Source organism: Echiichthys vipera, assembly GCF_963691815.1.
Source record: "Echiichthys vipera genome assembly, chromosome: X".
Classification (NCBI taxonomy): Eukaryota; Metazoa; Chordata; class Actinopteri; order Perciformes; family Trachinidae; genus Echiichthys; species Echiichthys vipera.
In genome coordinates, this window is record NC_139825.1 from 21,772,545 (window position 1) to 21,800,007 (window position 27,463).

The 27,463-nt window shown below is 39.3% G+C and overlaps 1 protein-coding gene across 1 annotated transcript; it reads left to right on the plus strand.

Annotated features, from left to right (window-relative positions):
* slc6a11b (solute carrier family 6 member 11b) lies at positions 1 to 24,288 on the plus strand. The gene is made up of 15 exons (XM_083938846.1): positions 1 to 218; positions 956 to 1,183; positions 1,790 to 1,924; positions 2,116 to 2,256; positions 2,433 to 2,514; positions 5,155 to 5,287; positions 8,921 to 9,055; positions 14,207 to 14,310; positions 15,011 to 15,135; positions 16,060 to 16,172; positions 16,262 to 16,399; positions 18,843 to 18,945; positions 19,541 to 19,641; positions 19,949 to 20,119; positions 22,188 to 24,288. Exons 2-15 carry the CDS (start codon positions 973 to 975, stop codon positions 22,329 to 22,331), a joined length of 1,836 nt encoding a protein of 611 aa, XP_083794972.1. The 5' UTR covers positions 1 to 218; positions 956 to 972; the 3' UTR covers positions 22,332 to 24,288.
* Positions 24,289 to 27,463: the final 3,175 nt, after the last annotated feature.

Consider the following 27,463-nt stretch of genomic DNA (forward strand, 5'->3'; position numbering starts at 1 on the left):
TCTGGGATCTTCCTTTATATAGACGGGAGACTCAACAAAACCATTTTACTCAACGCGGATCCAGATTGCTCTCATTTTCCTCTTTTGCCCCCTCTCTCCTTTTTTGTTTCTTCACCTCCCTGATCAGGCTTAACCACCCTGTGTTTTGTAAAGGCAATTGTTAGTGCTCATCATCGCGGGAGCCAAAAGGAGGTTTGCCACTGTTCCATAGAAGACTGGTGAGTTAAGAGACTCCACTTGCATGTCTTTGATTTCTATTTGCATGATCATTTCTTTCTTTTTTGATTGACGTGCAACTGACTTGTTATTACGCTGCTAACTTATAATAATAAGTGATATGATGTGATTGGGTAACGGGTTGTAAATAGGTTCTGTATTTGTTGAGATACTTGTCAAACAAACATATTTTTATTCTAAATGCCTTATATTAATGTTAGTTGTTTAGTTGCTCAAGTTAGTGGTTTAGTTGCAGGTTAGGAGAAGGTGGATGATTTTAATCAGCCTCCTCATTATATGTTCTGTTCTTCTCTGTTCCATACATGATATTGTTATCATTCAGTTAAATTAATAATTGATGAGGTCTCACATTTCTTCATCACTGCTCCTTTTATTTAGATTTATGTCAGATTAAAGGACCATGCAGTTAAAAAATAAGTACAAATGAAATAGACTTCTTTCAGTTGATTTGAACCTGGGGACTATTCAATGGGCGTGGTTTTGCATACATGGGACAACCCAGGGAAGATACAAATTACAGAAAAAGTCGCACTGAATCCTTTTAAAGTTTGGGTTAGGAGGTCACCTTTTAAAAATTTTCTGTCCTTGTGTTTCTCTCTCTCTCTCTCTCTCTCTCTCTCTCTCTCTCTCTCTCTCTCTCTCTCTATCTATCTCTCTCTCTCTCTCTCTCTCTCGCTGTCTCTCTCTACCTCTTTCTCTGTCTCTCTCTCTCTTTCAGCGGGCTGCTGGAGCGTCATGACAGCTGAGAAGAGCGGGCCCGTTATAAACGGTAAACCAGAGGATGGCAGAGACCCGGAAGGGTCCAGCTCCAGCCTAGACAACAGGGAGTACAATGAGAGGGGCCAATGGAACAACAAGATTGAGTTTGTCCTGTCTGTGGCTGGAGAGATCATTGGGCTGGGCAATGTCTGGAGGTTTCCTTACCTCTGCTACAAGAATGGAGGAGGTAAATAAGTTTCCCTTATCTGGGCTAGACATATGGACATAAACTCAAGGTGGTAGGAGAGGCTTTTGTGATAGAAAATGGGTGGACATAAGATAAGCTCCCTTGCAGGCAGGAAGGGGTAAGACAGGTAAGAAAGGAAAAGGCAAGACAAGAAACAAAAAAAACCTCTGATGAGATACATACTGTAAATAGGATATGATCAATACAATGTAGAAAACATACATTATTGAGTAATAAAAGTGAGTCAAGTTCTTCTATCTTCTACCGCACCAAAGACAGGTGGCAATTTTGTTTACAAGGGCTTTATTTTAAAACAAAATGACAATAGGAGTACCGAAATATGATGTCCTTTATTATTTTTAATAAAAGAGGTTGGTTCCCTCATTAGGCATCTTTAGAAAACACGTAATGGATTCTCCTTATAGTCCCAAAAGGTAATTTTTTCAGTATGACAGTCCATGGTGTGGTGTTATAGTAATTCTCATGCTCATTTAAAGTTTAGATTTTTGGGGTTATAGTACATTTTGTATTATAAAATTGTCAAATGTCTTATTTTAGTATAGATCAAGTGGTTTTCATTCTATGTTTTCTTTTGTGTGCACAAAGGTGCTTTCTTCGTTCCATACGTCATCTTCTTCGTGTGCTGCGGTATCCCAGTGTTTTTCCTGGAGACTGCTCTGGGTCAGTTCACCACTGAGGGAGGCATCACCTGCTGGAGGAAAGTCTGCCCACTATTTGAGGGTGAGAAAACTTCATATCTTTAATTAGGCTGTGCTAAGGATATTAATAATGAAATAGAAAATCGGACACTATGCGAATTAAACTATTCATGTTTGTTTTCACTAATTTTAGCATCTATACAAGCTGTTGACTATCACTGCAACTGTGAATACCTGCAGGTTCCAATAATTTGATGATCTTTGCCTTTTCAGGTATTGGATATGCAACGCAGGTGATAGAAGCTCATCTAAACGTGTACTATGTAGTGATCCTTGCCTGGGCCATCTTCTACCTCTTCAACTGCTTCACCACTGAGCTGCCGTGGGCTGGATGTGGGCACTACTGGAACACAGGTAGGAGGAGTGAAAAGCAGATAAGAGAGCGAATTAAAAAAAATAAATCATGTGCGTCTTTTTTGTTTCAAGAGTAAAGAAAATAGAAAATATTTGCAAGGATTTAATGTGCAATGCCACTTCTACATCTATATCTGCAGTGATAGAAATAATAACATGTCCTTGTGTATCCACAGAGAACTGTGTCGACTACTATGGAGAAAATGCCACCAACATTACTAACCCTAACGGAACCTCTCCAGTCATTGAGTTCTGGGAGTGAGTACATTTTTTATTACAATTTTTTTCATGATCTGTCTTGTTCATTAATCTTTATATGAGATTTCATGCTCTGTTTGTTTTTTAAAGTCCCATTGGAGAGCATACTATGATGATAGATTTCATCTCTATGGGTATAAAGTATTCATGATATCACAGTTTGTATATAACACCACAAGGAGCTCCTCTGTCAGTTCAGGCGGTCTACTTCAATATCTCAACTCCACCCCACCTCTCCTTTAATGCCTTTATCTAGTATATTGTTGAAAATCTGGCAGCCCCAGACTGTTTCAATGACCCCCTGCCCCTCAGCCTTCCCCCCAATAATTAGTCAGCCCTTTTCATATTTGTGTGTCAACAGGCCCTGGTAGGCCAGCTGTCTCCCAGCTAGAGCCATGTGTGTGGCAGCCGATCAGGCCTTGTCAGTGTGTAATGCTGACCACACTTCTTGTCTCACTGCCAGTGGCTATGTTTACACGAGTGGGGTCAAATCTCAGTCTCTTTTTATTGTATAAATATATATGTTGGAATGATTAAATTTAAAAATGTGAGTTATATTTTTGTGTCTAAATTATTGATTTTCATCATTATACTGATGATTTCTGTAACATCAGATTTAAGCCCGCAACATAAACCTATCCCCAGAGGATGGCATGCCCAAAGGAAACTGCCAAAAAGCCAACCACCATTTTGTTGGCAAAAATAAAATCTACCAGGATTTGTTTAATCTATGCCAAGACAGACTGCCGTGTGTTTACTGTATATACATAAACAAACATCAAAACAATAATTTAAACAAGCTGTATTTTCCCATCTGTTTGGCGCTCCAAACATGAACTTTAACAACATTGTATGGTTTAATCATCTCATCTTTACACTTTGAAATACAAAGCACAAGTCACTTAAAGATCATTTAATGAAAAGTATAAGAAGATAAGTAGAAGATACCTGGCTTCTGTTTGCTAAGCTGAGATGAAAACTGTAGAAATATACAGCGCCCATATAAAACCAATTTACATACGTTTGAGAATACACACGTGTATTTACACACATTAGTGTTCACATCTTGCCCTCTCAGCTGACCAGGGGGGCTGTGTTGGACCTAGCCTGTGGCCCGCCACCAAGAACATGTCATGATGATCAATGGCTGGTCAGGAGCTCCGGGGGTGAACTCGGTGGCAAAGATTTGGCAGCACCATGAAGTTCTGTGGCTCAGAGTCTCTCTTCTCATCCTCCATCAATGCTGTTGCCTGGCTTTGCTTCAACAAACAGGAAACACACTCACCACCGCCGACAAGCTATGATGTCATAATTGGTGATAGCATGCCCGGCATTTTGCACCTACACTGTTACACCTGTAGGCGTATTGCAGGGCGTTTTAGTTTTATGCCTGTTGTAGTCCTAAACTATTACAGCAACACACTGCAATGCCCCTATTGGATTCTATTAGTTTGATAAGTCTCTACTAATGAGTATTATGCTGAAATGAACCAGTTCACCATAACAAAATACTCTTTATTTGTCCCCGTTGGGAAATCTGTTTTGGGCTCTGCAGTGCAGTTCCACAATACATTAATGAATAAACGGCACAGAGCAATAACACAGGCAATAAGAACGCAGAACGTCGGGCGAAAACCTCTCTTTTACTGCAGTGCCCAGCTGTATGTGGCTACCATCCGCCAACTGAGATCGTAAAACTCAGAAACTTAAGGACAGACAGGGTGGCTTCTCTAATGTTGGAATTTAGTTGGTCAACTTGGTCAGTAAGTTTCTATCTGCGGACCAGATAGAACTATCTGTGAACCAGATAGAAGGTGGGGTTGAATGAAAATGCAGGAAGCAGTTTTCTTGACCATGGTGCTTGTGCTTACTTGTTGTGAGGCACGTTTTAATTCCCGGAGAATCACAATTGTCAGTGAGTGTCCAGATTTGGCTCCAGATGTTGAGGTTGAATAATCTTGATGCTCAATAGCAGCTTAAAGTGTTGAAGGATACAAAGACATCTCTCCCCCAGAGCTGCTGATTGCCTTTATTGTCAACGTTTGCCCCCATCCCGTCAAGGATGCATCATTACGGATGTCTTCCTGCTTGGTGTCTACCTAAAGCCTATTAAAGATGATCATTCAGGGTTACGGTAGGCAAAAGACAGAGCTGAGGCATAGAGAATGATTTGTTTGTCCGCAGCTTTAAAAACTGTGGGAGTCCACTCAAGTACAGGGTACTCAGCAGAAGAGAAGAGAGAAGAGAAGTCTCATTGATAGACAAGAACACTTCCAGTCATCAGATGACAGGTGGAAAGCAACTTCTAAATCTTAGGTACACATGTGGGCAGATTTTTGCCATGCCAGCCTCACGTTGTTCGATACTGCATTGTTTCAAACAGAAATGGTTCCATAAGTACTTTTTGGTGTTGCCGAATGCATTTTCTTAACTTGGAACTATGGTTTACCAGCAAACACTACTAGTTTTATTGAGCAACCTCAAGCCCATATTTATTTTTCATCATCATCCCTCTGTGTTAATGATTCAGTACAGTTTGCACTTCATGCATGAAAACTGGTCTCAGAGAGTTTGCAGAGGGTCAATGTAATAAATAAAATAAATCCAACTGTAAATCCTCTGTTCTCTGTGCCACATAAGACGCAGAGTACTGAAGATATCAGATGGTATTGAGCACATGGGAGGAATGCGGTGGGAGCTGGCCATGTGTCTGGCCCTGGCCTGGTTCATCTGCTACTTTTGCATCTGGAAGGGACCCAAGTCAACTGGCAAGGTGAGGAGTAATGCATGTGTACTACTGTGAGTGTGTGTGTGTGTGTGTGTGTGTGTGTGTGTGTGTGTGTGTGTGTGTGTGTGTGTGTGTGTGTGTCTGCCTGTATGTGAGTCTGTGCAGTTGAACTGCGAGTACCACATGTAAGTGTTGCATGTTTTCACATGCTGAACATGATAAAACTGTAATATAATGCTGTAATCACACCATCCAGCTCTTGTTGGAGGCATTTGTATAGGAATATGTGTGCAGGAATATGTGTGAATGCTACTTTGCTTTTACTGCCATTTTTTATTCATTGGAGCACTTTTAATTTCAGTCTTATACACTGAGACAGCCACAAGGTAAAGCACTTCCCCTTTTGTCCTCAAAACAACTCCCTCACAGGAAGCCACATGCATTCCCCCATGCAAAAAGAGGACAAAAACAGTGTCTGCACCACCTGCTTCTACCTTTCCTCCCATCAACCTTTCCATTTTAATGTCTTCCTTGAGTCTCTTGTAGCAGCCCCGAGGAGGATAGTGAAAAATCTGCACCTTGCTTTATGTGCCAAGCTCCCCTCAAGAAACTCCTCTCAGATTCAATGAGCCAGAATGAGTAAGGAGATAGAGGTGGAGTAAAAAAAAGAGAGAGAGGGAAGAAAGAGACTGAAGAGAAAAGAGGAGAGGTGTGTGAGGAAAAATTAATGAGTTCACATTCTACATGACGGGGGTGGGGGAACAACTAGGCTGCAATACCTATATCTCCCTGAAGTGTCTTTTGTCTGGCTGTGAAGTAAGAGGGGAGAAGGCTTCTTCATGGCTGGGCTTTAGCAGCCGGTCCAAGATTGATTCCTGTATTCAGTGGAGGAAAGGAGAGCGTTCATGAGGAGCATGCAGAGTATATCCTCAGCCTCTGCCTCTGCTGCCTCTCTCTCTCCTGCTATGAGAAATAAACCACAGCTCGCCTGTTGCAAGAGAGAGGTTCTTTCTTCTCCTCAGACCCTACAGCCCATTCAGTTCCGACTCTGCTAAGCTGTTTGCTTTTGTTGGCTGTGTTTGCCAGCTATTCTTGCATTAAAGCCCTCCTGTTAGATTTACGGCAAGGCAGGGGCAAGTTTGACCAGTAAATTTGTGGTGACTTAAATGTTTACCCGTGGTGAGCTGGATGGAGCATGTGGAGCATCAAAAGTTCATGGAGAGATTGAATTTTGTCCTTTTCATCTCCAGAGAGATGGAGAGAAAGAGGGCAGGAAGGTTTAGGATGATCGTTTTATTAGACAAATTAAAAGAGGGATTTGCTGGGCAGGAGACGACTTTTCCCACACTTTCCCCTGTAGGCCATGCTAGGATTAACAAAGCTTGGAGTGGACAGTCTTATTATGTCTTGTGGATCCTTACTGTGTTTTAATTTTAAACTTTTGATTCAGGTTTAAGGTGAAGGATCTTTAGGGTTTTCAGTAAAGCAGAATGTCATCAATTTGTGAACGCTTGAGAGTGAAATCAAGTTTTTACTGGCATTTAAAATCAGTTGCACTTTCCCCTTCATAGAAACAGCAAACTGAACGTCCATGGAGTTGGATTAAGATTTCAAATTAATCAAATTCTGCAACAAAATGTTTCTTTCCATTCATGAAACTGCTGCTTGCAGCTGAACAGTGTCCTTTGGTATATGGGTAACTGGAGCATTCATGCGTTTACGTGTTTAGGCCTGTATGTGTGAATAGTCCACTTTATCTTTGTCTGTAGTATACAGTTGTAGTGTGTGTGTGTGTGTGTGTGCGTGCATGCGTGTGTGTGTGTGTGTGTGTGTGTGTGTGTGTGTGTGTGTGTGTGTGTGTGTGTGTGTGTGCGTGTTGGTGTTTGTGTCCGTGTCCGTGCGTGTACTCATGCACTTCAGCGCAATGTTTCAATGAAAAGCACATTTTCCCACACTGCCAGCATCACTCCTCTGGGCTTCTCCTGTTTAAGAAACTCAGCCAGAGGAGCCTTCTTTTCTTTTCAGTCTTCTGGCCTGGCTCTGTCCTGTCCTGTTCTGCCCTAAATTGGACTTTGACTGGATGCCAACAAGCCAGGGGATGTGTGTTGCCCGCCTCTGCCTTCCAAGAGGCCAGGGTCTTTGTTCAAGGGGTTTCTAAGAGTCTTAAGATGTTAAGCACAATTTTGCAAAACCTGAATAGTTCAATAAAAAAGGGAGTGCTGGTTTGATGAAGTGCTAGCTACTGTACTGAACTGTAACTGTACTAGTGGAGTTGACCTTAGTGCTGTGCATGATACCCTACCAGATGAAAAAATAGATGGCTTCAAACCCCTTCACTTTTTGTATTCTTTATTTTGTTGTAGATGTAATTTTAAATGTAAAAAAATGCCCATCATTCTACTTAACACCCCTAAATGATAAAGTGAAAATGTGTTTTTAGATTATTTTTGCAAATGTATTAAAATTCCAAAGGTGAAGTCTTTGTTTCTATACTGAAACACAATTCAGACCATTATTTTAGTACTTTTAGTTACTTTAAAAGAAAAAACAATGTGCCACTCAAGATCAGTCAGAGACTTATCCCGAAGCCAACTAACACAAGCTGCAAAACTAAGTGCTAACATGCTTCAGGTTCCAGGTTTGGTTGACCCTTATTGTAATGTATATTATGCTACATGTTGTAAATGTAGTTCTGTAAGCTGGGGCTATGGTGCTGCATGCAGTATGCCATATAACTAATGTTAAATGCTACATGATTGATAACTGACTGCTGGACTGAAAACTTTAAAGAAATTGTTTTGAAGACTGCACCTGCCATGATGAATATGGCTTATTTTTTCATATCTTAAATGTACTGCGGGTGGATCTTGGTATCACTTTATGTAGTATTCAGTATATCAGTAGATAACTGTGTCGTCAGCTGTTAGTCAGTGTAGGTACCTCTGCTCAAATGATTAGCCATAGACTGTGGGTTGAACATCAACAGCTTTAATTAATGATAGGTTTGAGTACAGACAAATACATGGTTTATGATCGATATCAAATCTGTGGGCATAATCTGTTTTCTGCTGTGCTGAATGTCAAGAGATACTCAGTCAAATATCTATTAGTGTCTAATGTTCCCAACACAATATACAGATGGATAGTTAAAAATTTCAATGACTGATATTTCTTTTTACATTATTAAAGGAGATCGAAAGTTTGTATTTTTAACACATTTTCTCCTTACTCATCTTTTGACCCCCTCAGCCTGTGTTCTGTTCAAACCACCATGACCTGAACTGAACACCAAACTGATGTAGGTTGACCAAAGATGAGCCCTGCTGGTTCATGAAGCTTAAAAAGGTTCCCCTGATGACAACATCAGTCATGTTTGGTAAAACCTGCTTGGTGTCATAGCTGGTTGGGTCTTGCGGAAACCTAAATATTACTTTCTTACACTATGGGACATTGTGGGTATGTGCTTGTGTCTGTGTACAACTGCTATACTGTTAGTTGTAGCTCTTTTCCAACCTTTTCCCCCTTAGGATCCTTTCAAGCCCGGGTTTATGATATGAGGAGGCAGCCACCAACAGTAATCAGCTACTTTTGGCAGAGTTCTGACTCATTGTCAGCTGTGTATTTCTGTGATCAGCAAATCAATTAATATTCCAAATGTGTTCATGTTTACACCTGCAGGTTGTGTATGTGACAGCTACATTTCCTTATGTCATGTTGTTGGTCCTGCTGATTAGAGGAGTGACACTGCCAGGAGCATACGAAGGCATCAAGTTCTACCTCTACCCAGACATGTCACGTCTCTCTGACCCTCAGGTAGGCTTGGATCCAATGTATCTCTCTCTACGAATGGTAAAACAAATCTGCGTGCCACTGAGATGTTGCCACCAGCAACAAATAATACAACAGAATAATAAGCTGTCTTTATTTGTGTGTTAGGATCCCAACTCATCAAAGGACATGGAGGTCAGAGTGGCACTCATAGCACTCACACTTCTGAGTGTTTAGCAGAAAATATGCAATAAACCATGTTTACAAACCATATTTTAAATTTTGATTTGAGTAATCCTCAAATAACCGAATACACTGCAGCTCTATAACAGAAAAAAATGAGTTACACTAATTCGCTACAGTTGGCGCATGTGTCATGGTCCTTAACTGTAGATGGCATACATCATGTCTACGTAACTCTTCATACACACAGCTTAACTATTACTTTTCTTGATGCTGGTGGCACTGGTTGGAACAGAACAGCAAGTCCATAAACAGATGTCAGGTGATGCGTATTTATTATACTTATTTATATTTGAGATGCTTCTAATCAAGGACACTGTAGTACGCTAACCTTATATAAAAAATTGTTTATATTGTACTGTGCCCTCAACTTATAATGCTCTTATCTCCTGACTAAGGCAACATAATGTTAATTACGCCTAACTGCACTGTGTTTAAACTGTAACATTAAGAGTGTGTGAGCTTATCTATGAAAAGCAGACGGTACCAAAGTTACCAGGTTAAAGAGACTCATGGGGATGAACTCATTTCCCTGCCTCACACCCACCTGTCTGGAGCTGATGCAGGACCAGTCCTCTTTTTTCTTTCTTTCACTATTTCAGTACATTTTTCAACTTTCATTTACAGGATATACAAAGCAACTGAATTTTGGGCTATTGTATGCAGAAAAAAGTTACGATACATCTCATGGCAAAAGACTAATAGGAGGCAGCTGTTTCATATAGTTCTACACATTTGGCTTCATTCATATGTCCCACTCTTGTGACAGTAATACGACTGTGGCTTATAATTTTTCTCAGATGCTTTGGCTCAGTTCTTGAATGACGGTTGAAGTCTAAAACTATATGTTAAATGCTTGGCAGCATTTTGGAACATTTTTCATTCTTTGTCACCATTTGCAAATGTTTTAGCACATTTTAAGTCTGCTAAATGGCTACATTTGTTGTCTGGTGACATAACAGCAGAAGCCTGCAGAGGATGAGTGCACATACACTGTGATTACAAGGGAGAGCATTAGGTGTAAGGTGGATGAGAATCTGTGGCCAACAAGTCACTTAGCTACTAACTAATACCAGTTTTGCACATACAGTAGGTATTCAGTGTCAGTGAAAACCTGCAGGACAAGACTAAATATAGGAGATAGGGAACACTCTTGACTTATCCATCCCAATTACTTATTCATAGACACAATAACTTCATTTTGACACATAAATTAAAGGTTTTAGGTGAGTTACAGCCAGGTTAACTGTAGTATGAGCTGTTTTTGAAAAATGTGCCCAAGTAATTGAGAGAAACTGTAATATGAAGCCAAGATTATTACAACAGAGCTGCCACTTCCTGCTGGTGATGATGATCAAGGAACAAGTACACAGTGGGCTTTCAGAATCTGGAGGGGTTAAAAGTTCAGGATTTGAGGCTAATAGAGGTGATGCATTATCATATAACTCACTCAGACAGACAGACAGACACTCACAAACCACAGAGCAGAATCCTTGACCCCGTCTGGAAAAGGCAGACAGCGTGGGTCACTAGGCAACAGTGCACAGGAAATTGTCAGTGGATGGGGTGTCATGACAATGAGTATTGAGATGGATGAAGAGTTTGAGTGAAAAAGAACACAGATAGCTAGCTAACTAGCTAGCTAGAAAGTCACATTTCGTAGGATATCATACGAATTGTTGTGCATACGTTTTTGTAAGATATCATATGGACCTGTTGATAATTCAATTCAATTCAATTCAATTTTATTTATAGTGCCAATCATAACAAAAGTTATCTCAGGACACTTTACAAACTAGGTAAAGACCAAAGACAAATTTCTGTTGTAGTAATCTATCGTTATGTCAATAGGTCCCCCTAAATTATACACACCTGACCTTTAAGAGACAAAAAAAAAAAAAGGCAAAAATCAAAAGGCAAGTCACAAGCTACAAATGAGAACCTGCTATTGTCTGAATCAAGTTTTGATTGAGTGGTAAATCTGCCAAAGTTGTCATTGTAAACTGCACATGTGCTGGTCATTTTAGTTGAAGACCAGGCACCCTAGCACACTATTACAGTGTAATAGCCTACATTGCCCCCTTCAATCTTGTCATGCTTGCAAAATGGGTAGCTGTCTTTAAAATCCCAAATTTGAAAATATTTCACATTTGATCACGTCCTCCTGTTCTGACTTCTATCCTGCCTGAACGCCTGCTTTACACTATTAATGGGAACAGTCAGTACAGGGGGTGAGATGCCATGAATGTAATAACTTGAAAATGTTATTGCCGTAGAAATAAGTAGAAATTATGTAAGTATGTAACTGTACAGACAGACAAGCCAGGCTGTCTCACACATCTTGTTGAGCAAAGCCTTATGGTGCGAAAAGAATATACTTATATTGCAGTATATAAAGACTAAAACATTAACTCTTGAAAAACTGGCTGTTAAAAAGTTATTTTTCACATTTATACCAATACATTTCAATGAAAGAAAGCCTATAATATGATTACTGTTGCCGTCTAGTGAGGTGATTGTTGCATCTGTGAATGTGGTAAAAAGTTAGAGGAATAAAAACAGTGATACACATATACGGTGAACGAGTGAGACAAGATGGACTGGCAAACAAAGGCCCAAACAGCGGCACAGAGAGAGTGAAGGAGGGGGATAAAGAAGCGCTGCTGTTTGGCAGGGGAAGACATTACTTCTGACACCAATGTTAAATTAGCTTCCTCAGGGACAATCAGGGCTCTGTTCTGTTCACCGGGCTGTGTGCATTGTGTGTGGCTGTGTGTCACCCGCTCGTTTTGCACCCCTAGACTTCATCACGCCTCCCCTTTTCTCTTCTTCCCTCCTTCTCACCCTCCACTCTGCACTTACACTTCTCGCACTCTCATAGCCTTCCTTGTTATCTTTCCATGTACCTTACGCATACATAACTGAAAATGTCTTTTCCTCAGCCTTTGACAATTCAAACCTACCTTATTCACTTCCATCACCCTCCTTATTTCCAGCATCAGAATTTGTTCCCTCAATAACAAATAGGCAAAGGATGTTTTTTGTTTTTGTTGCATGGTATCCTTTTTTGTCAGAAGAGATGAACAACACGATTAGCAAGACAGTAATATGTGATTGGCTTACTAACTACTACTAGCTAACAGGTACAGGTAGTCCCTACACGATTTAAACGCAGAGTAATTTGTCAATTACTTATTGTTGGAGGCCTGCACTATCTATACAGTGTGATATAACATGATGATTATTGTAAGAGTCCAAGGTAAAGTGGCCAAATATCTTGCTGCACTTCACATACAGATATCTAACACCTACACAGATCTCATTTATACAAAGCGTGGGACATGAGGAGCACCAAGAGTGGTACATTCACATTACAAGAATGCTATCTTACAGCCAATGTCATCCAGCTTTCACACAGTAGAAAAGTTTCCTGGAGCCACAGTCTCAACATAACCAAACACAAGCCGGCCAAATTAGGCACAACATCAACAAGTGATTCTCTCTGCGCCTGGGCCTTTAAGGTTTCCCTGTGCTGTGCGACCATCAGCTGAGGGCGAACTAAAGGGAACATTAATGAACATTAGGAGAGAAAAGCCTGTTCTTCCACAGGAACAGTCCTGTGTTTGTGAGGTCACAGAAGTTACCGTGGTTACTCCCAGGAGGGAGCGAAGACCGTGCGTTTGTTAATTGTTTCTCGGTGGGGAAATGAGATTAGTGGCTGAATGGTGATGTGAGAGAGTTTTCAAAGAGCCATGCTGCATTAAGTTTGAATTCGCTAGCACACCATACTATCCTGTGGGTCCTAGGGTCCTGTGCTGAACTACAAACTAGTTTCATAATACACATTTCACTGCTTCACTGCCTTAATGGAGAATATTACATGTGTAAAACCAAATGTAGCCCATGAATTAAATAACTTATACAAAGATATATTATTTTGGATAAAGAAGGTGATTATGGTACATGTACAAGCAATGTGATACTGAATTGTTTTGCATTGAAACAGGGACCCTGGCCCAGTATATACTGCAACACTAAAGAGCATTAAACTGGCAGGGGAAGGTTCACAGTAGCATTCGAATTTACTCAGGGACATCTTAGCGTAGCAGTTGATTATTATCACTGCAGGTAGAAAAATTATGCCAAATGAGTACCCAGAGTTTTAAAAGCATGACGACAAGGGTCCATGTGGCCGTGACGAGTTTGGAGTGAGAATGAGTGTTGCTTTGAGCTTAATGCTAATGTCCAAATGCTAACATTCTCACAAATTTGCATTAACCCCAAACTCACTAGTGAGTAATAGCAAAACAGTAGGAATGGCATTGGTGTAGCGAAATATGAATATTTAGGCACTGGAGGCCTTCGTATCTGCTTTCACGATGTTAATCCATGATTCATGCTGCTCCACTGGTTGACCCCTAAGAGGGCAAAGAAAACGGTTGAGCCAAGCCATAAATGTCATCACAAAGTCACTGAGATGATGAAAATCAGGTAGATCAGGGGTAACAAAAGAAATGTGGGGTTTCATTAGAGCAGATAAAGAGCGAGTCACCACTTGACAAATCATGGTAATCTATTTTTATTTGGGAAAGCTTATTCTACCTATTGTAATTATTTGATTCAATTAATTTGAAAAAAATCTCAAAAATAATTTATATTGTCAGTCATTATCAATATCGATGAAGTGGAAATTAAACTGTAAGCTGGATCAAGAGCGTAACAAGTTATCAGATGCCTTAAAAGTTTCTCAAACTTTGATTTGTGTATGAAGATCTTTTCAGGGAATGGTGTTCATCCCTCCAGTACAGTAAGAGATGTTATGCCAAGAAGGATTATAACTGTTTTAGCTGCTGGAAAATCTATTTACTAAGACACTTTCTGATAGTTGTTTCTTATTTCAATGTGTCACTAATCTGTATATGTACTGTATGTTTATACCCACTTTTCCTTCAGGTGTGGGTGGATGCTGGAACCCAAATCTTCTTCTCCTATGCCATCTGCTTGGGTTGTCTTACTGCTCTGGGAAGTTACAATTCCTACAACAATAACTGCTACAGGTAAGATAAAAATGTGGGCACGTGTCTATGGATTAAAACTGAAGTCAGTAACTTTCTATGAACAGTATGCTTTCTTATCCAAATTTGCTGAAATTGTCACTATATCCTGACAGTATTATTAGACAGAAGATCTTTGAAAAAGTCATGCACCTCCGTATTCGCCTGCTGCTCCCTTGGTGCTCCTAATGGCATGCGCTAGATTCCACCGCAACAAACAAAAAATATGTTTAAGTTTTAATGCACTGTTTGGCTGTAAAATGAGCCAATCAATATGTTTCTGAAAACACTGTATGTCAGAAATAGGCAACAGAAGCAGTGGTTATTTTAGGTAAATTGTGGTGGAATATTGTAGATGCAATTAGGAGCACTCGGGTAGCAGTAGGTGGAAGAAGAGGTACATGACTTTTTCACATACTGTCTGTCTTAAAGTGTTAGGATAGTGTCAGGATATATAGACAATTTCAGCAAATATGAAAAAAAAAAATCTTTCATATCTCTGTCTACATTTACACTCGCTAACATAAAGATTAAAAGAAGAGCCTACAGGTAAAGCCTTAAAAAGAATATTGACAAGAATGGATGGATTGCAACATACTGTATCATTTCAGTTTATGTGCATGTGACTGTAAGAGGTAAGGTCTTTTGACAGCTGTTACACTAAGTGTGACCCCCTTCTCTTTCTGTCTGTCTCGCTCCTCAGGGACTGCATCATGTTGTGTTGTCTAAACAGTGGCACCAGCTTTGTAGCAGGTTTTGCTATCTTCTCTGTGCTGGGCTTCATGGCCTACGAACAAAATGTTCCCATCGAGGCTGTGGCAGAATCTGGTGAGATAATAACTATGTTTCTTCATCAAGTACCAACTTCCAGAACTGTAATTTGACCATATACTATATCTAAAACAAATACTGTCTGAGTCTTTGGATGGATAAACATAACCAGTTATATAACCCACACTCTTCACCTAGGCTCTTAGACCACTGCATTATGATTTATTCAAGTCAGTATGAATGATTTAGTGAATGTGACAGAGTGTGAGATTTGGAAGGTCTGTCTCAGAACATGGTGAGGACAGAGTTGAATGTTTTAATGTATTTCCTAGGGGTCCGTCACCAAATGTAGTTGTTAAATAACATATTGGCATGCCACCTTTAATCGTGAATCAATCAGCCTTATTTTACAACTGTATCTTATCTGACTCGTGTCCCCCAAGAGCAACATTATGTCCCTTTGTGTACTTATACAGTACAATATGTGTCTTTTTGCTTTTAGGTCATATACAGTGTTTTTTAACATAGAAATTTTAACATTTAGTAGCAAACCATCACTTTACCTAGTGGAGGTTTACTAGCCTCTGAATTGTTTGATAATGTGTTGATAAATGGAATAATCCTGCTTATACCACAGGCATTCGCCAATATTAAAAAGGTTATAATAAACTAGAAGCGCACTCAGGGAGTAAAGACCTCCACCAATGCCCTATGTTGCAATATTTATGAATGTGTAATTAATGTTCTGCCCCATGATTCGGATCCAATCCAAAAATTAACAGCTTCTTTATCGGCCCATGCTACACCCTTCCACCAAATAACTTTAGGCACTGTCAAATGGGTGACTATAAGTTCTCAGAAAGGTCATCAAAAGTGTGTAACTTAAAAGTGAGAGATTTCCTTCAGCTTGTCTTGATTTGTTTTTATCTCTCACTGCTCTAATAAGACTCCTGTCTGTGTGTTTCTATGTGTGTGATGTAGGTCCTGGTCTTGCATTCATTGCATACCCCAAGGCGGTCACTATGATGCCTCTGTCTCCTCTTTGGGCCTGTCTCTTCTTCATGATGCTCATCTTCCTCGGTCTGGACAGTCAGGTGAGGACGAGTGGTGTAAGAATATTGAGCCACAGTATTACTAAACAAGGCTGTTTCCATTGAGACAATTATCTTTTTTTGCTTTTCAGTTTGTGTGTGTGGAGAGCTTAGTGACAGCTGTGGTGGACATGTACCCAGAGACCTTCAGGAGAGGCTATCGCAGAGAGCTGCTGATTCTGGGCATGTCTATATTCTCCTTCTTCATAGGACTCATAATGTGTACAGAGGTAAGACTCAACTAAAAATACATACAGTATTTAGAGTTGATTGCAAAACATTTTAACAGTCTTTAACTGGGTAAACAGGAAGAAATGTTAACAATCAATCAAAAGAAAGTGGGAAGTAAGAAAGTTCACCAAACCACACCAAATGACAATTACTGCAAAAGCAAGGGCATTGTATTGCTATAACCTTGCACTGCTACGGCCCTACAGTACATGAAGTATGTACACAATGGCTGCTTGTCTGCTACTCTTTTCCTTTTACGTTCACATCATGTTTTTATGATATCTCAAGTCTGAGATGAAACCCACCCAGGTAATTTACAACAAGACACACACACACACACACACACACACACACACACACACACACACACACACACACACACACACACACACACACACACACACACACACACACACACACACACACACACACACACACACACACACAACCACGTGAACCCATCCCCACTGTAAATGTGCTGTAATTAAACAGGGGGAGATAATATTATGCAGTATCAAAGTCCTCCTTGACGTCTGTTCCATTGTTACCTCTACATAAATGATTTTCCCCCTCTTTCCATCTTTCAGTGCTACCTGCACTCTCGACACTTTATTCCTCCCTCTGCCAAAGAGCCCTCATGAATAAAATGTCACAAGAAGCCTAACGTAGGATTAAATCACAGTTCAAAAAGGTCCTGTTGGAGTGTACTGTAGTTCAATAGACTAAAGTACAGTATGGGGGTTAAGATAGTCAGTGAGACATTTTAGTGATATTCTTAGCTGTAAGTTTTGAACTGTGATGTAATCCTACTCCCAGATTCATGTGAGATTTTATTTATGACGACCCTTTTAGTAGAAGCAGAAAGGGTAGGTAGAGTAGATGATAAAATGTGAGCACCGTCATTGATACTGTAACAATGGACACTTTTCAATCAATCAATCAATCAATCAATCAATCAATCAATCAATCAATCAATCAATCAATCAATCAATCAATCAATCAATCAATCAATCAATCAATCAATCAATCAATAAATCAATCAATCAATCTATCTATCTATCTATCTATCTATCTATCTATAAATCAATAAATCAATCAGTCAATCAACCAATCAATCAATCAACCTCTGCAGTAGCATAAGGGTCCCTACACATAAAACAAAGCATCAACAACATAGTTAGTGAACCCAGAGTTTATTCAAAAATACTGTTTTAAAAGACTTATCAACTGCCCAACTACCAGCCCCTCTCGTAGTAAAGTCCGTACAAGTTGATTATCGAATGCAATGCAAAACATGTAAACAGCCAAGTAATAATGCATTTCCCTGGAATTATAAATCCTTGAACCGAACTCCAGTGCATTTGGTAATTGATTTGTATGGACTACCTGTCAACATGGACCGACTGGTAAGGCACAGACTCGTAAAACAGTCTTTTGTAATAAACTCCAGGCTGGCTAACTACGTTGTTGGTGCTTTGTTTTATGTGTAGGTACTCTTATCATGCTACTGCAGAGGTTTGGTGCTATTTTGAGCAACATTTCTATGACTGTAGTTACTGAACACAACTGGCATGAACACAAGCATCTGCAAGCATCAACACTTAAAGTAATACTTCACCCTGAAAAAGATCATATCTACAGCGATAACTCTCCCTGTATGACCTTTAATTCTTGAAGAAAAAAATGTTTTTCTCGTATGCCTCCACGGTGAACAAAGAATGAATAAGTTTCTTAAATGTTTGGATTCTTCGTTCATGATGAGAACATGCCTGATTCCAAGAATTCAAGGTAACACGGAATGAGTTATTGATATACCAATGACCATTGTGATGGTGAAGTATTCCTTTAAGTCAGCGGCCAGCTATTAAGGGTTAAGGTTAGGATTAAGTTAGGAAAATAGTCTCGGTTAGGGTTACAGTAAATACATCCTAGCTTCACCCGAAAAACTAGGATCCTAGAAATGTGGTCCTGAAACGGCAACTTCTCACAGTGATGGGCATGGACATCACATATATCTATATCACAGTGACCTATGATGAACAAAAAAATGATAATAAAGCTGAAGTGACTTTTCTGCAGTACATCACTTAGAAATGTTCTCAATGTATCAGAGCGATAAAGGACCACTAAAAAACAGAGTGTATTTGGGGTTTAAATAAACCTCTAAAAAGATTACACTGAATACTGCATGTTTTATTAACACACCTATTAAACACATTTAGTGGTAACATCTTAGTTCTGCAAACCTCTTGAGGCCATGGACTGATGACTAATTTTAGGAGACATCCTCATTTAGGTTTAAGAAATATCAGTGCTGAGTTAGTGTTTACATTGGTTTTCTTTATGTCACTATGACATCTGCCCCCTGGCAACCAAAACAACAAGTATGATGCTCATACAGTGGCTTCAACAGAAAACTGACACCTTGTCTTGTACTATCAGGGAGGAATGTACGTCTTCCAGCTGTTTGACTCGTATGCTGCCAGCGGGATGTGTTTGCTGTTTGTGGCCATTTTTGAGTCCATATGTATCGGCTGGGTGTACGGTAAGATAACTCGTCAATTTGAAATGGGACATAATTTATTTTTCGCCCTTGTCACGTCAGATAATAAACTGCCTTTCGTCAACAGAACAATTGTCACACTTTTCAGCACAGAATAACAGGACCTTTGCTACAAACATTTTATCATGCTTTTATTCTCTTCGCTGCATTAATATTTCTTCTATGCCCTCTGCTGGAGAATGAGCTTAAACACATTCGTTTTGCATGAAAATGATGTTATTATAGCAGTGTGAAAGGTTTCCATTATGTTATTATATTGAAGAATCATAACTCCATTTTCTATATTATATGATCTCCTGTAATGGATAAGTTATGCCCTGAAGAACTTGTAGCTTTAATTTTTGTGTTTAAATATTGTCACATTAATATTTATTGTCTATTTTAGCAGAAAATTCTAAAACAAACCGAATTATATTACATGCAGCAATGTTTCTCCTCAAATAAAGCTTCAGACAACATTTATCAACACTAGTCAGCAGCTCTGTTTAGACAGCCGTGTAATGTAAAAAGACATCAGTAAGGTCATTATTTTGATGTTACATGCAGAAACTCTGAGTGACACTTGTTTGCATTTCAGGTAGTGACAGATTCTACACAAATATTGAGGACATGATTGGCTACAAACCTGTCTTCTTCATAAAATGGTGCTGGATGATCCTGACCCCGGGCATCTGTGCTGTGAGTCTGACTGCAGACACAAAATCAAGAGCAGCAGCATAATCGATGTACCCTCTAGGTGTTTTAAATGTTGGGGGAAAACAGTGTGTAGTATGTAGCTTTGATTTTTATATAGATTTAGGAGAAAGTATTAACATTTTTATACAAGTGGTATTGGATTTTTTTCACATGAAATGATACATGAAGGCCCTATTGTATTTCACCATAGACCAGTATTTACTACAACACCATACTGACTCTGAATTTATTTTTTCACTGTAAGAGGCCTTTCTTTCTCACAATTTAATGACATTTTCGTCTCCTGCAGGCAATTTTCCTGTTCTTCCTGATCAAATACAAACCACTGAAGTACAACAACGTGTACACTTACCCTGACTGGGGCTATGGTATCGGCTGGTTCATGGCCATGTCCTCAATGGTCTGCATCCCTCTGGGGATGATCTGGATGATCTGGAAGACTCCTGGCACCTTCTCTGAGGTACAGTTACACATGGACACCATCTTACAAGATTTTATTTTGGGAAAGATAAACAGTAATGCTCATGCATGATTGCATTTATCTGCATTATATTGTCATTGTCAAATAAACTGTAACATAAACTTTACATACTGGTAAATACTTTAAATTAATGATGCCATGTTCTTGATGATCAGTAGCCTCCAACTAAACCATGTAACCATTAGTCGCAAAAAAGAAATATTTGTTTTCCCCATCAAAGCCATACTGTTCTTCTTTAAATGGCAAATGTTTTATTATGATTTGCACAGACCATGGATAAATCAGGAAACCAAATTTTTTTCACAGCTTTTTCACTCAATCATCTTTCACCCTCTCATATTGCCCATTTTAGTTAAAGTTACAGTTACACCTCTAAAAAAACATATATGCTACAGAAACATTGATGGGAAACAAAAAATGTGTAAGTCTTAGAAAGGAAGACATTTTCTCAAGCTAAAGAGCATATGACTGCACGGGAAAAAAAACAAGGAGTGTGTCTGAATGTATTGACGCTTAGATGATCTACTAGCATTACAATATCGAGCATCGGGACCATGTAAACAGGAGGAAATACGTGTTTGTACAGGACATGACATAGAGAACCTTCATTTGAACTAATCTAGCAAATAATATCCCCAAAAGTGTGGATTAAACAGATTTGCATCCATGACTGGCTTCATCAGTGGGTGTGACTCCCTAGCAATATATTCACAAGATAATGCAAACCCACTGTTTCTAATGGAAACGCTTTTCTTCTTCAAAATAATAATGGACACTGTGACCATATGTTTCAATATAATGTATATTGTTGATAAGACATAGTCGCAAAGGTCCAGTATCACCTTGTAATCGAGGACATGACCCCAGCTGTCGTATCTCTTCCATCGTACTGTCTCAGAGGGACTGTGACATAGTTAGATGATCTCCTATCGCTGCTTGATCAAATAAAAAAACTGCCGGTTTCTGACATGAAATTATCCGTAGTGGCCTCTGGCTTATGGAATACCTAAGGCATGGTGAAAAGTAGAGTAATGATATCAGTGATCTGTTGCTCATGTCATTAATGAAATCCACATGGGATGCAAATGGTAGACCTGCATAGTGGTGGGGTAGGATTACTTTAAATTGGTCATAGTTTTATGGTTTTAATACCAATATATTGTGACAGCGTCATTTATTTTTATATGCAGTATATTGATCTCACAGTGGCTATTCAGTTAGTTAGTAAGTTAACTGGCTCGTTAGCATAAAATTCATCAGATGCCTGGAAGATTCTCACTCCCCAACATATTTCTGGGAACCACACGAATCTGCTGTGCTCATGTTTCACTTGCTCTGGCAGATAAGTCTGGCACCTTTCCGATTCAGACAGATTTCCAGCAACTTGAGATATGAAAGGCCAAAAGTGTTAATATCATGTTGGGCGGGACTATGACAATGATTGACAGAAGAGCGTCATGCTTTAAAGTAGTTACCGAATGTAGTGACTGAACGTAACTGGCATTCTCCGTCCACTGCAACTTACCCCAACTTGCATGCGACGCTCAGTGGTACATCATTACGTTAATGTGATTGGTTGTAGGTTGATCCAATTGCGTCCAGAGGCTTTTGGTCTGCGCCATTGAAAGTTCCACTTGGAAAATTTCCCTAATACACATTTGTGAATAAGGGCACTGATGCCAGGCTAAGTTATATACAGTATGGGATGTGTGTCTTGAGTGTCTCAATGCTCTTCTTTTCATTTGTTCATCCCATAAGTACCTCTAGACTGAATGACAAACAATGAAATAACCCTTCTGCCTAATGTTTGTAGAAATTAGGTAATGTTTTGTTGATGTTACAGATTTACTGTATATGTCAACAAATTAAAGGCTGGCACAGATATTTCAATTTTATATTTGGATAAACATTTTGTCAATGCTTTTTTAGTTCCTTCAAAGAGTAAGACTATATGCCTAAGCTGTATCTTCTTGATCCTGCTATTAGAAATAGCATGGTGGTGGGACAATAAAAGATAACCTCTTTTTTGTCTCTCGATGCTCTGCAGAGAATGAAGAAGTTGACGACTCCCAGCCCGGACCTCAAAATGAGAGGGAAGATCGGTGCCCTCAGTCCTTATGCTGCCAATGATGCAAAGCTTAAGGTTGATGGAAAAATATCCACCATCTCAGAGAAGGAGACGCATTTCTAAACGACCACCTGACTGACCGACCGAGCTGCCTGCCGTCTTCACAATAAATCCAACAAATGAAAACTACATAAAACAACAATATTATCTATCACTACACAAAACAGGAAATGAAACAAATGACTTGGAGTGTTATTTTTGTTTTGTAAAAAAAAAATAGAAAAAAAAAGCTATGATTCGTAGTCTGCTTCTGTTTTGCACAAACTTTGATAACACATTTGTTATTTTTTTCAGTTAACTTTGTATCTTTCTTTTCTAACCAGTAATATTTTAAAATCTGTTTGATGACGTACAATATATGGTTAAAACTTGTCTTGGTACCTTGTCAGTACTGGTCACACTAGTGTCTGGGCCTGTAGAACAATACCAATGTGCTGTGTTGTAAAAGACTTACACTGTACATTTATTGGTAAGTGCTGTGCCTCTTTATTAGGTACAAGGTACCCCAATGTGACTATCTAAAATGTAGCAGCCTGGGGACCATTCTACATAATTTTGTGTGTTAAGAGGATACTGCAGTCTGTGTTAGTACTGAGGCTATAGGAGGGCATACTCTGAATACCCCTGCAAGTAAAACTGTATATAAATAGTTTTGCCATTGAAAACTTGGACGTTATCTGAACCAGCTGTGACAGGGATTTTTTTCAGGCCTTCAGTGATTCTTAAAACTGTTTCCTGGATGTAACTGAATAATATTACTGATACAATTTATCATCACGTTTGGATTTATTCGGTCATTGAGGGTTTTTCTGATTTCTAAATAAGAATCTTTGCTCTGGAAGGTTTAGAGTAATATTAAAGGGCAAATAAATTTTAAAACCATTCCCCTCCAAATCTCTTGTTTTGAATTACAAATCTTCCCATGGCTACAAATAGAGAGCAACTCGCAGGCAGAGTCGATAAAAACACACCTCTCTCCCCTCTAGCTGCCCTCCTATAAGTCGTGGGTATCCGTCATTTCACAGCAATTATGCTGAGCCTAACACAGAGTGACAGACAGATGTGCTTCCACCCCTGCATTTTTATTTCCTGTTCCGCCTGTAGAAGAGAAGATGAACGTCCATCAGATGAGCATTTCAAAACCCATCTGTCGTCTCATCATCCCCCAACTCTTTTAATCTTTCCCCTTGTTTCGGTCTTTCTTTTCTCCAACTGTCCTTCTTTCTTCTTCCTTAACCTCTGCGTGTCCGTCCCTTTAAATGTTTTTCTTCTGTCTTTGGCTTCCCTTCATCACATGGAGGGCTTGAGCAATGACGTAGGCTTGTATGAAACTGTGATGCTGCTGAATGCTTTGTATTTAGATCTTTTAATTTTGCTGTCTGAGCCAATGCAGGGGTGACAACAGCCTGCTCCTGTCATCCATTTAATTGTTGTAAGAGTCAATGAGCTGGTCTTATTGTTCAGATCAATTTCAGTCAATTACAGCCTCATCCAATCAGTACTCAAATGAATCTGAGTCCCCCTACCTCCCTTCCTTGCTTTGAACGACTTTCTCACCTCCTGACTTTTCTTCCCTCTGTCCTTTGTTTCCTGCTAAAAATGTCAGAGAAGAGCATCAGAGGGGATGAAACTTAAGTTTCCCTCTTTAAAGTTTTTCAGGAGGAGGCAAAGAAAGCAGTGGAAGAAAATAGGAATTGATGTGCTGAGGAAGTGCGAGATCGAGTAAGTGACGAGGGAAATCGAGGAAGTGTTTAGTGATTGGCGCCCCTCCTGTCGTACCTGTGATATCCTCTTAAACATGTGACTGGCCCCACCGGTGTGGTTGCATTATGATATTATCACCTCCTTACTGATGTTTGTGCAAGTTAATAGTCGTGTGCATCAGAAAAATTATAGCCTGCTGTTTAACACTGATCATGTTGATGTATATTTTTACATCTCTTTCTAGAAATCTGTGGTATATTTCTTGACATGAAAGATGTTTTAAAAGAATTGCTGTATTAAAAAGAATATGACCTTGTTTTGACTTTTGATATGTCGCTCAAAAGATCTTGTTATAGAAATATAATGAAAGGTGGTTTACTGTTCTGTACTGTTCTACACGCATTTTGGTATTCACAGGACACATGAACTGTCTGCTTACTCATTTTTAAGAATAAATATAAAGGAAAACAGAATTTAGGCGCTGGTCTTTTTATTTAACTTTATCTTGAAATTTAGCCTCACAGTTAAACTACTGTTAGATTTTTACATTTGAAAGGGTTTCAATGCCTTTATTTGTGATTTTAACGTTAAAAGGATAGGATCAGATTAGATAAGATGGCATTTTACCAACAAAGCTACTGGATCATTGACGGACAGTAAGATATGGAGCAGAAAAAATATCTATTTTTAAAACAACTGTATATTGCAAAACAAAATTTGTACAAGTATATAATGATTGTATGTAATATTTGAAAAACAATTAAATTAATACAAAGAGGTTTTGCTTTTCAATGTCAATTTACAGTATATTCAATTTATTTATTATTATTATACAAATAAGAAATTGATAAAACAGTTGTTTACAGGTCATATTGTAGATGGAAAGTAAATGTCTAAATTAAAAATATAACATTAGAATGAAAATTATCCGTGCCTACAACTACATAATCCACCCAAACAGGTGTTTTCAATTAATCTGCCCAGTTAGATTTCAGGACTGTGTGGGTGTGTGCAAACTGGGCTTCTCCCCCTCATGTTGGCTTTGCTGCACCTGTCAAGGCATGTGTTATTAGTGCGATGAGTTTTGTGACATATAGTTCCCAACAAAGCTCCACCCTGCTCCCACACCTGCTGACTAAAGGTCTAATTACCCATATTTAAAGTGGCATGAACGGTTTACTGGGACACTTGACTAATACTGAGCCGTCGTTAATGTTATTAGTAACACCTGCGTTTCCCTTATATGACACAATGAATGTCTGCTGTGAAAAAGGCTTTTTGAAAACAGTTTAACGCAAAGACGTAGTCATGTAGAGAATTTGCAAAAAGTAATATGTCTGCAAATTTAAACAATACATACAGATTTGCAGAACTATGTATTTGCGGACAAAATTCTGTTTTTTTTTGACAGTGTCTCGGTTTAGTGCAGATGGGGACCTTTGCTAAATGTCATAACCCCCTTTCCTTCAGTTTTCTCTTGCTTTTCTGTATTCTTACTGGTATCACTATGTTTGTTGTTCTCTTATAAGGCACCACAGGGGCTCCTGAAATACTGATTACAGCCTACAGGAGTATCCGTTGACCAGCCCAAACACCATATCTATTACATATTTTCTCAATTGCTAAAACACTAAACCCTGTTGTCTGAACCAATTTCTCTGTTGCCTGAACACACTGATTGAATCAATCACTCTTTTGGCAAAACCATGAGCACTTTTCACCTGTTTAGACACAACTTCCCAACACATTTTCATTGAGATGCACCTGTGCTGCATAATGTTAAGCACAGGCGGCAAAAGTCAAACACAATTAAAGCACGGTTGTCACTACTTGGACACAACAACTCAAAATTGATCACACTTGTGGCTAATGATGTGAGGGAATATATAAAGCCAGTTCAGAGAGCACTGATTTGGAGGCACTACAATGGATAGAAATCTGAGAGGAAGAGTTTGTGTGAGAGGAGGTCGAGGTGGTCGAGGTGGTCAAGGTGGTCAGCGAAGACAAAGAACAGTAATATCTGATGAAATCAGAGCTACTGTGATTGACCATGTTCTTGTCCATGGCATGAGCATGAGGGAGGCCGGACAAAGGGTACAACCAAACATCGCTAGATTCACTGTGTCCACCATAATCCAAAGATTTAGAGAAGGGAACAGGTAATTATCTTTTTTGACATTATAGTAAAGTATGTAAATGTTGAGAGCAAATTACTGTATGACATATAGTACAGTATATACTGTAAGTAAATATATGTTTTAGTACATCACTGTGCCAATGTACAGGGAGGACAGGTGGCACATGTACACAAGTGGCAAATGCACAAGATATCTGTTTGTTTTGTACAAGTGCTGCGTGTAAATGCACAAGATTTCTGTTTTTTGTCTTTGTGTACAAGTGCTAAATGCACAGGTTTTTGTTTTGCAACATGCATTCAGCTTCATGTCCTGAGCATTGTGTTTTCTATTTTTCCATGTAGTGTTTAGTGACTGCTCAGTAGTGTTTTTAATTTTGATTGACTTGGGGCACGATTTGACAACAAAGTTCAGTTTTGGGCACAGATTGAACTGTTTTGAGGTGAACGTTTGGTTTTGCAAGAAGAGTCTGAGGTTTTGTGAACGTAGCTTGAAAATTGGGGTTTGTGTTCACAGTTTAGAGAAAAGGAGAGAAGCTTTCAAGAAATGTGTCTTAGCAATCGAGAAAAACTGTAATCAGAGAACCAAATTAGGAAACTGTATTCAAGCAACACATCTGTTTTTTTCTTTTGATGATGTTATTAGATGATTTCTTTGAGGGAAATCCACATGACTCTAGTCCAGACTGATGAAATCCCTTAATGTGTACTATAGACCTCTCTCTCTGTGTGTGTGTGTGTGTGTGTGTGTGTGTGTGTGTGTGTGTGTGTGTGTGTGTGTGTGTGTGTGTGTGTGTGTGTGTGTGTGTGTGTGTGTTTTGTGTGTGTGTGTGTGTGTGTGTGTGTGTGTGTGTGTGTGTGTGTGTGTGTGTGTGTGTGTGTGTGTGTGTGTGTGTGTGTGTGTGTGTGTGTGTGTGTGTGTGTGTGTGTGTGTGTGTGTGTGTGTGCAGTCATCCAACTGTCACACTACAGAAAACCGCTTTCCTTACTTTCTTTGACTTGGAGGTGACATCTTGACTTGATCCAGTAGATGATGTGAAGTAAATCTTCTTTTGTTGTTGTGTCATGTTCTGCAGGGGAACGTCTAAGAACACTTTATGAGCTGGAAAAAGTTTCTGGACTCTTCAGCCAATCCCATTCCAGAGGGTAATGGTTGTCAGAGGGTAAAATCTCAAATGCCGTGAAATGTCTTCTTGCGTTTCTCATTTTTTCTTAGTGGAGATAAGCTTTTATCTAAAACCTTGATCTAAAACCAGTGCAGCTGGTTGACAGGCGCATACAATTTCACTATTGGCAAGGTTGTTTCATTCTACTTCTTCCAATGATTGTCAGAAAAGAAGATAGGTGGCAGATCCAT

What these genes read in the sequence shown, in the direction of transcription:
- slc6a11b (XM_083938846.1), top strand. Translation starts at nt 973, where the DNA reads ATGACAGCTGAGAAGAGCGGGCCCGTTATAAACGGTAAACCAGAGGAT. An exon ending in TACAACAATAACTGCTACAG is followed by an intron (nt 14,311 to 15,010) that starts GTAAGATAAAAA and finishes CTCGCTCCTCAG; the next exon opens with GGACTGCATCATGTTGTGTT. An exon ending in CTCCTGGCACCTTCTCTGAG is followed by an intron (nt 20,120 to 22,187) that starts GTACAGTTACAC and finishes GATGCTCTGCAG; the next exon opens with AGAATGAAGAAGTTGACGAC.